Here is a 10,179-nt window from a genome sequence, read left to right as displayed (position 1 = left end):
GGTGGGATGAGGTTGAAAGGGACGGATTGAACGCTAGAATGCGAAAATGCTACATCTGTCAAGAACGTGTTCCACGATTGAGTGGCCTCCTATTTTAATTATTCTAAGGTTCTTATTTCACATCCTCGGTCCCCCAAAACCCACAAGATTATATCCAAAGATTGGTTAAAGAAAAGGAAAATAAGAGGATTTTATAGCAAGACAAGGAAAACCTCCAAGCAAACCTCACATCCATGGAGGAGGGTCCACCTGCACTTAATGTTTAGTCACGTTCCTCTCATCTTATTAGCATACTCGCCAACCTCGTGACTGCGATTACTCAGCAGATGGTCTCCAAAAATCCCGTAACCGTGCCTGTCGAATCGAGCGTCGAAGAGGGCATACGTAAATGTCTACGTACATCACCGACGAGTATTTTCTACTCTTCTGCATTCAAGCCTTTTGGCCCGACTAACGAGACATGCACATCGTGTCATTCAAGTATTTTATTGAAAGGGCGGATTTTCTCGGACATCACTGTCTCGTTCCGTAGGGGAAGGGCCTGAGAGAGCTGACATTAGGTGCTAGACGAGTGGGAACAGATTAAAGAAGGGAGTGGTGCTAAGATGCTGGAAAAGGGGAGCGAGCGGGAAAGTCTCTCTATTCTGCGCATTTAAAGAAGAAGCGCAATCTATCAGTAGGCTTCCCCACAGATAGCGGTTGGTGGAGCAGAGGCAGGAGCCGGACAATGGCCTCTCGCGTCTTCAAAGTTTGACGCGTATGTCCCAACTGTTTCTGGTTGGAGAGCCAACTCTCATCCGCGCTATGCGCTTTCATCCAATAAATAAATCTAAGCGAACAACGAAGACGTATGTGGGATTGAATGATGCGAAGCTTGGATTGACCACAGATATTAAATTGCATTTTCAAACGGTCGTAGCTGATCCCGCCTCGAGAACACAAATATATACTCATGAAAACGGTTTAACGTCTTTTTCCCTTGCGATGACATGGTAGACATGACTGTTTCTCACTTTTTTTTGGATGCGTTTGAGGAATCCATTCCAGTTTATGCTGATTGTGTTCATATTGGCAGGTTCCGCTATAGTGCAGGTCCCATTTTTACCTCGCCCGAGCGCTCTTGAATGGAATAATGGGATTGATTCTTTACCTACATTGAGGCAGCATATCAACTGTGGTTGGACGGACGAGTAGTTTAGAGCGACCCTTCTTCATTTTAATGAATAGCAAGAGTACGTTGGATAACTTCCCCGCAATGAGGGGACATAGAGATGTATCAAGACCGTTTATGCTTCTAACGTTGGGCCCAAAAAACGACTTTTAACTTCGCAATTCTCTAAATTTTCGGATTCCTTGAAGACGAACGAGGAAGACTTAGGCCGGCTAATGCTAGCCCCTACTCGAAGGAAGACTTTGGGCACTATATAGCAATCCGTGGCGGTTCGGATGCTAAGCGAAAGACATAACGCGTCGAACCTGAACCTATATTGGGCAAAGAAAATCATGTCATACATTAATTACAAGACTGAAAAGCTATAACATCCTTTCTTTGACATATATCAGAAAATTGTCCCAAGCTAAAGACCCTACACGTACACGTGGTTCTTGCCCTAGGAAAGAAAAATGATGAAAGGGAAAAGAGACCGAATCCCGATTGCTTGAGCAGTTAAGTCACAATAGTTGTTGGAGTCCCAACTTCCAACGGCGTACGGTAAGAATGTGTGTACAGCCTTTCTTTATCCGCAAAACTTCATGTTCCTTTCCTTCTCTTTCTTTCTGGTTTTTAGCTTTTAGGGGGGTTTTACTTGTTCGTGTAGAGCATGAAGTCGGACGCGTATTGCGGGAGGACATCTGATCTGACCAAGCACGAAGCAACGGGGGGCAAAGTTCAAGAACCAGTCCATTCTTGACTCTGATGTTCACCCACTTTTCGTTGCTTCTCTGGCAGAACCACACCTCATCGGGTCTCCCCTCTTGCCCTCCACTCTAAAGATTTCTCCTTTTCTTGGCCCGCCAACCGAAAACAAATCTTGAATTTAGTTGATTATTATAGGGAAAATATCAAGTACATGCCTCAACTTTTTATACCTTCAATACCTCGATTTTTACGAATATCATTCACATATCTTCTAGCAAAACCCACTAATATTTTTGTTCTTTCGAATTCATCTTAGCATCTTGCTTATTAGGGTCTGGGGGTTTCAGTTTTAGAAAGTTATGATGTTTCAGATCGGTGTGAGAATTTAAAATTTGGGTACGGACATTTTAAATTAAATGACATTTTTGTAAATAGAGACATAGGGAATATTAATGCCAAAGTGCGAAGTGATCTCCAAAAGTAGAGGTATGTAACTGATCATCACATGAAATGTGTGGCATGAATTTAGTAGTTTCACTTTCAACATCAAAATGTTGAGGTACACATGTGAATGTGTTATGCAAATGAAATCTCGTATCAAGGATGTGGTATAAGGTGAAGCACTTAATGTACCATTATTAGTCCCTAACTTGTTGACTTAAACTTTTTTGGGAAAATGAATCTAACTAGATATGATAATAGGCTTGGAATTGGGTTATTATTATGCCAATTCCCTCAGGTGAAAATATTGAGTTTTTGCTGCATCGACCTAATAAGTTGTATCAAGGCTGATAATTTGGACGAATTAGGCACGACATGTGATCAATGCCTAAGAAACATATCAAGGAAAGGAATTGAAAAATGCGATTCTTGAACATAATGGCAAATAGTGCGTTCTTGCTGGGGCTGGCCGAGTCAAGGCAATTGAGGAGGAGTTGAGGCAGATGTTGTCTTCATGTCGAACCAGACTGGGCCAATGTTTTGAGTTGGGAGAATATCGATTCAAAATAAATATCCAGATTAAGAGGAATCGCAAAGGGGGAAATTTGTTGATGTGCACATGTGAGAGTGTTTATGTGAAATAAGTCCAACATCAGAGATTTAGTATAAAGTAGATTAGTTATTATATCATAATTGATCTATTACCCACTAGTTTAAATTTTTTAGGAAAAGTAAGTCTAATTAGAGATATTGATAGGTTAAGACTCATGCTCTTTCTTGGCAATCTCCCCCATATGAGCTTTTATTGTATCAGCCTAACGCAAAATAATGAGAAGTCCCGATCGCACTTATTGTTAGTGAATACCTTAGCTAGTTAACTAACCACCTTAGGCCGATGGTACTAGCTATAGATCTGGAGGTACTAAAACTCCATGCTAACGGAATAGAGTGAGAAGGCCACATTTAGGTCCTATTTGTTTAACGTAAACAAGTTGAAAAATATTTTTCTAATAATGGTCGTTTAAGTTATTTAAAAAATGAATAAATAAAAAATATTTTCATTGTTCACAAAAATATTTTGATATAAATTATTATCAATAATGAAAATACTTTTTTTGGTTAATTATTTCAAGTGATTGAAGAGATATTTTTAGAAAAAAGATTTTAAATTTAACATGCTTGAGTTGCTAACACTTTGAGCCTATTTAATAACCATTCTATTCTCGAGAATAATTTATGCATAGAAATGATTTTTTTTTTTTTTTTCATTCCGTTCATTGGACAAGTTTCTAAGTATTTTAAAACATTTGGTAACTATCCAAAATTTTTATTCCTAGGATAAAAATGTGTTTGGTAAAATCTCAAATTTGTTAACGATTTATAATTTCTTTTAATTTTTTAATAAATCTATTATATTTTTCTTTTTTTCCTTTTCTTCATCCCCTTCTTCCTTTGGTTGGTCACTAGTCTCAACTAGGCCAACGACTTCGTTAGAGTATCACCGGCCCTCGACGAGGCAAAGCCTCCTTGGCAACTAGGCCTCACCCAAATCTGGTGAGACCAAACTCGCCCAACCAAAGCGATGTCAAGCTTATGACGGCTTGACAAGGTCAAGTCTTGCCGACAACTCAGCAAACTTAGCCACACCAAATCTAGGAAGGCTCACCCAATCAAGGTGAGGTTGAGCCTCACCGGTGTTAGCGGCTAGGAGAGCTTGGCCTCCCCAGATTTGGGCGATGCTCACCCGCCAAGGTGAGGCCAAGCCTCCTTGACAGATGGACAAGGCTCGGCTGACGAGGCTCGACCTCATCGAGAGACAGCTTTGCTTCAACAAGGTCATTGCCCAAAGGAAGAAAGAGAAATAGAAAAGGAAAAAAAAAAAAAGGGCTTGATTCTGATTCTAAAAAAGTAACTTTTTTTCTATTTTTTAATTATGCTTTAAATCCATTCTCATGAGCAAAAAAATTTATTAAAATGATTTCTATTTTTTTTATTTCAGAGAATAAAAGAATAAAATCATGTATTATTTGACTAATTAGCAAATAGGCCTTTTGTATATAGGGTGGGGACGATGCTTGACCTTTGCTGCTTTTTTTTTTTTTTTTAAATTTCCCCCACCTGTGATTCTCTTTTTGGGGAATTTGGGGCAATCAATTCAAAGGGCCCAACTCAAAGCACAAACACGTGACATCATTTGGTTGCCCATCAATCACAGAAGTCGGTGCTTTTTTTAATTTTTCCTTCTTGGAAAATATGTCATCCACGAGAGGTCCAGCCGACCCAAAAAAAAAAAAAAAAACGAGAGGACCCATCGAGCCACACATCCTAGCATCTTTTTTTTCTTTCTTTCTTTCTTTCTTTCTTTTTTTTTTGGGTTAGTCACGGTTATTTCCACCACATTAATTAAAATTATTTTTGGAAAAGTATTTATTTTTGTTAAAAAAAGACGGACCGCCAACAATTGTAAAACTTTTGCTGCAAAAAATCATTCGAACCTCTTCCTTTTTTATAACATGTGTCGGTCCATTTAATCATAGTTGAATCTATCTTTATATGAATTGGAAAGCATGTTATTTCATAAAAGTTTCCAAAAAAAAAAATTGTATTTCTAAATGCAATGATGTGTATTTTTTTTCCTTGTTCTACCTACAAATTTTATATTAGGCAGCATGTTGATTTTCTTTTTCCTTTCAATGTCAAAGTGTCGACACAAAGTTATTAGCCTTGCACGCACAACTTAGTCATGCTTAATTACTACATAATTAATGTTCCTTTATTTAACATCTAAATTGATTATTTTCGCTCGCAAAAGTTTATTTTCTAAATAGACAAAGAATACTTGAGAATCTGAATTTCAAAAGTATTGTGATTTAATATCAACCGGATGAGCAAGAAGACTTTAAAAAGCTTTAACTTTTGAAATTGGAAGATACCAATTTATTGTGCCAAAGAACATTCAATCAAAAAGTTATGTGTATGTCCTCAAGTTTCACAGCAGCAACAACAGATTAAACAAACACAATAGGATCTTTCAATTTTCATATTATATATTGAATATTTTAACTTCAAATTTTCTTAATTTAGATTTTTGTCACTATAAAAGTAACCATAGTTAAGTTTACTTTATGGTTATAACCAAAATTAAAATTTACTCGCACATCGATTCATTCACCACGTATGTATAAAAGATATATCATTTCTATTTCCCTATGATTTGTACCATAATTTCAAATAAAAGGCAGATCATAACGATTGCATCATGCTTAACCTAAGCAATACAATCTCGGAATCTATACCATTCAACCTATACCGACATCATGCCCTTCTTCATATCTTGTGCACATCCAATTCAACTCAACTTTGGAGAAGTGACTTGCCGAAAGAGCAAGGACTCGTGTGCGCGGTCTTATCTTACAGTAAAAAGCCGAGATTGCGGTCTTATCTTGTACTAGCAAGTCGAGATTGTCCCTCAACATGGTACAGAACTTTGAGTTGACTTGTCAGGCACCCACCACTCACTATGCATAGCATAGGCTCAAGTTCAACATTAGCAATTCCTTGTGCTAAAACCTAGTGCTCTTCTTTGGAAGATACTAAAAATTCAATGTCTGCCACTCTTTGATTGATATAGCTTCATCTTTTAGACCCGCCCGCGATGTGGTCAGTAAGTCAAGAGAGAGATGGCCCGTAATCAATGTTGTCTGTGGTTATAAATTCCCAAAAGTTGACCTAACTTTTGGCTCCAACTTCTCCGAATCTTTAAAGCCTTCGTGAAAGGCCACTACCTTTCCAGTCTCATCTTTTCCGTTCCCGCATTTGAAGGGACTTGGACAGGCGTGTGGAATACGACGAATGCTTGAAAACGTCAAGGAGAAGCGAGGAGAAGAGACAAAGAAGAGGGCCAGGGTTGAAATTTAATAGATTCATTTTCTCGGCTTCAAAAAATCTGGACGATAATTTCTGAAATAAAAAAGTATCCCGTCGTAAAGATAAGACGTGAGTTACCCTCCCGATTAAGTGATTAGAACGTTGACTAATTTGAGCTTGCTAGTACCAAGATCATTGTTCTCAGGATGTGTTATGATGAAAAGTTTGATTTTTCTTATAATCTATTGCCGTGAAACATTGAAATGCAATAAAAGACTTATCCATTTAAAGAAATTTTTGCCCACGGGAAAGTGGAAAGATCGAAAGACAGGCAAACGTGACTGAACCAGAATTCGTTGACATGGTGGTGGGGGTGGTGGGGCAACGGAAGTCAACTGCCGTTATCTCGTCGGTTTCGAAATGTTTAATTCCCTCAAGATAGATTTTTTCTTTTTTTTTTCTTTTTTATTTTCCCATTTCCTTCTTCTTCAATGCTTATCCCACCACGATTACCGGAGATGACAATATGAAAACCACACGGCATTCCGAACAGCCCCTACATCACGGCCCATTCTTAGCGGGAGAGGAGGATTGTCAAAACATCCCAAAACCCTTTCACTCTTATTAGTTCAGTTGCAAATAGTTTTAATTGGGACAATCTTTTTGGTTAGAAATTATGACAATTGAGTCATAAATATTCTTACATTTTATCAATTGAGTTCATCCGACTAATTTTGTCATAGATAATTTTTAATATTATTTTAATACTCTTATCATTTTGTTTTCTTTTTCTTTTTTTTCTTTTTTTTCCCTCTTCTTCCTCTACATAATCGTCGAAGCGACGACGATCAACCAAGGCCAACCTCACCTAGCGATACTAAGGGCAAGCCTCACCAAGGACAGGCAAGGCTCACTTGAGGCCAATGAGGTCAATCTCGCCAACCCTCACTTCTATGGCCTAGTGACCGGTTGAAGGAAGAAGGGAGGGAAAAAAAAGGTAAAAAGGTAAAAGAAAAAATATAGTAAAATATCATTTAAAATTATCCATGTCAGTACCGACCATGCCACGTAGAATATCCATTATTCACGTCAACAATTTAGACTAAAATTGGTTGAATTGACGTAGCTAGCAAAATGTAAATATTATTTAAGACTCAATTTGTACAATTAGAAAGTTTATGATTGAATTGACAAAAATATAGTTAGGTTTAAGGGAGATTTTTCTGGACTTTAGACTCCGTAGTCTCCAATTGATGGAGCTCCTTCTTATCGATGGAAACGTGGTCAAACACTACGATACTCGTCATGGGTCTTATCTATACAAAGGACTTGCTCACAGCCTTCGCCAGAGTTGACAAACGTCGGGAGGATGGCGAAAAGACCTACTTCGTGAACAATTTTCGCCATTGATCATGCCAGCAAAGATTAATCACCACTGATCACAGGGATGAGGATGATGTTTATGTGTACCTAACCTCATTCGAGATATGTAAAAACGCGACTTTTCTGCATGGTTTTCATGTTTTAATTATGCCTTTCACGTGCTGAAAAAATGGTATCTACAGACTTGTAGCTGTGCTCCAGAAATGCCTTCAGGAACGTTCAGTTGACCAGATCACCGATCATAACCTGATCAGCATTGGAATCTTCTCTTGTATATCTACTGCCGTTAAAATGAGATAGAAACTGGATCGAAGGGAGTGAAGCCTTGTCGATTGTCCATGGTGTTCCCCATTGAGAGACCTCGATGGTTTTAAGCTAGGATAACGTAATGTGATTGGTGAGACAAAGTGAAACTCTCGACGAGTGAGGACCTCTTTGGTCAGCTGCGTCTCCGTGAGTTCCATGGTACAGTGGACGCTAGGGAATGGCATAAACGCGGCAACGGTGTAGACCCGCCAGTTGAGGCTGCCAGCTCCGGACGGTCAGAGAGCTCCAGGAATATTATCAAGACAGATTGCTGCAAAATGGGCATGTACAGGGTACTCGTGACAGTAAATGCAGACCAAAGCCAAGAATTATGTCCTTCCCACCTAAGCTTCGCTTGACACCTTGTCCTTTATGTTACTCTCTAGCTTCTGTGCTCATAAATAACCCCGACCTACTCAATTCGGATATCGATGCTCCTCATTTATAAGAAGGAATATGGAGGTGCAGTAAAAACCAAGTGTACATATTCACTGAATTTATTAGCCGACGTAGCTGGTCGCAGCAATCGCACAGCTTAAAAGGGAAGTTACACAATGGGACCAAGAAGCAATATCTCGAGTCTCAAACATGGGGGGACAGTATAGTTTTTTTTTTTTTTGTCAGTCCGGGGGACAGTATAGTTAACATGACATTGAATGGATGCACCAAATCAGAACAGAAGACGACATCCTCTATTAATCCACCGCTGAAACTCCAGCCAACTCTCTCTATTAACATCAGGATAAGTGTTAGGAAGTCAACTGTCATTTGTCGAAAATGCATTTCATCACTAAAACTTGCAAAAAAGTACATTTAAGTCTAAAATTTGTCAAATTGTTTCAAACGAGTCCTAAGATCAACGCCGTTAGCCTTTTTCCGTTAAAAATGCTGACGTGGCATTTTAAATAATATTTTATTTTCCACGTGAATTTTTTAATTATTTTTTAATTATTTAAAAAATTAGATTTAAAAACTAAAAAAATCAAATTTATTCTTTTTATCTTATTTTCACCAAAAAATTTAAAAAATTTAAAATATTTATTAAAAAACATATTTAAAAAGTTAACATTATTTTTTAAATTTATTTTTAAAAAATTTAAAAATAATTTTTTTAACTTTTCTTTTTAGTTTTTGTTGAAAATAAGATAAGAATAAATTTAATTTTTTAGTTTTAAATCTAATTTTTTTAAATGGATAAAAATTAATTAAAAAATAAACCTGGAAAATAAAAATTATTTAAAATGCCATGTCGGCATTTTTAACGGAAAAGGCTAATGGCGTCGATTTTATGACTCATTTAAAACAATTTGACAAGTTTTAAAACTTAAATGCACTTTTTGCAAATTTTAGGATCAAATGCATTTTCATGACAAACAGACTTCCTAACACTTATTCCTAACATCAACTATAAAAGGAGCCATCCTCTTCCAACATTCCTCATCAACCAAAGCCCTTTCGCCAATTGTGCTTAACCTCGAAATCGATCGAAGAGTTCTCTTCCTAGTCCTTATGGCTTCCGTAGCTTGTCATTCTCTCCTCACTTGGGTTCTGGTTGTAAGCATCCTAATCACAGTCCTATCAGGACATGCAGTCGAAGGACGTGAAGTCCCAAAAGGCTCCAAGGATGTCGATATGAAAAAGCCCGACTGTAACCTTGGCCAAGATGGAAGCGTCACGATTCCAGGCATCGGCCGAGTGATGGTACCACCGCCATTTGAAGACGCCTCTATTGGGAGAGCCGGTGGGACACCACGTCGTTACATTCCTGGCAATGACGACACGCTCATCCCCAATCCGGGTTATGAAGTGCCGATTGGTGGTGGAAATTTCGCAGATCCTTGAGTTTGTTTAAATATCGAAGCTCAAGTTTACTAGCTTCATAAAGTAACTTGAGGTAAATTAAGGCATCTTTTTATGCAACCGTTGAATAAAATCAAAGCAAGACCGGCTACTTTGCGGTCACCTAATATGTTCATGTAATGGAGTGTGGTCATGGTTAGTGGAGAAGATCTTCCTAGTGCTTGGTAATTGCTTGATATTGATTTCGGAAGGACAAAAAGAACAAGAAAAATATAAGTAGCGGGTGTACCTATGCCCTGTCGCCACAAGAAATAAATTGCCTTGCATTGTCTCATCGATGGACCTCCCTATCTTTGTCTCATCCCGACAGCTTATTCAAATTTTTAAGCACAATCAAGACATCCACTTGACAAATACCCTCTCAGATGTTTGCAAAAGAGGCAAGTCCACTTCATATATCACTTGGTAACTTACAGTACGACATACATGAAAAAACTATTATGAGCAACTTTGACAAGACTTTC

The 10,179-nt window shown here is 38.0% G+C and overlaps 1 protein-coding gene across 1 annotated transcript; it reads left to right on the top strand.

The window, feature by feature from the left end:
• The first annotated feature begins 9,364 nt into the window (after positions 1-9,364).
• LOC104456733 (putative cell wall protein) lies at positions 9,365-9,697 on the top strand. Its single transcript, XM_010071592.2, has one exon. The coding sequence runs from the start codon at positions 9,365-9,367 to the stop codon at positions 9,695-9,697; it is 333 nt and encodes a 110-aa protein (XP_010069894.2).
• The last annotated feature ends 482 nt before the right edge of the window (positions 9,698-10,179 follow it).

The sequence above is a fragment of the Eucalyptus grandis genome, chromosome 1, assembly GCF_016545825.1.
Source record: "Eucalyptus grandis isolate ANBG69807.140 chromosome 1, ASM1654582v1, whole genome shotgun sequence".
NCBI lineage: Eukaryota > Viridiplantae > Streptophyta > Magnoliopsida > Myrtales > Myrtaceae > Eucalyptus > Eucalyptus grandis.
Note: the sequence above shows the minus strand (reverse complement) of the source record. Positions and strands in the feature narration are given on the sequence as shown.

Bases quoted from the DNA above. Each gene is read 5' to 3' on its own strand.
- LOC104456733 (XM_010071592.2), top strand. From the start codon at position 9,365: ATGGCTTCCGTAGCTTGTCATTCTCTCCTCACTTGGGTTCTGGTTGTA.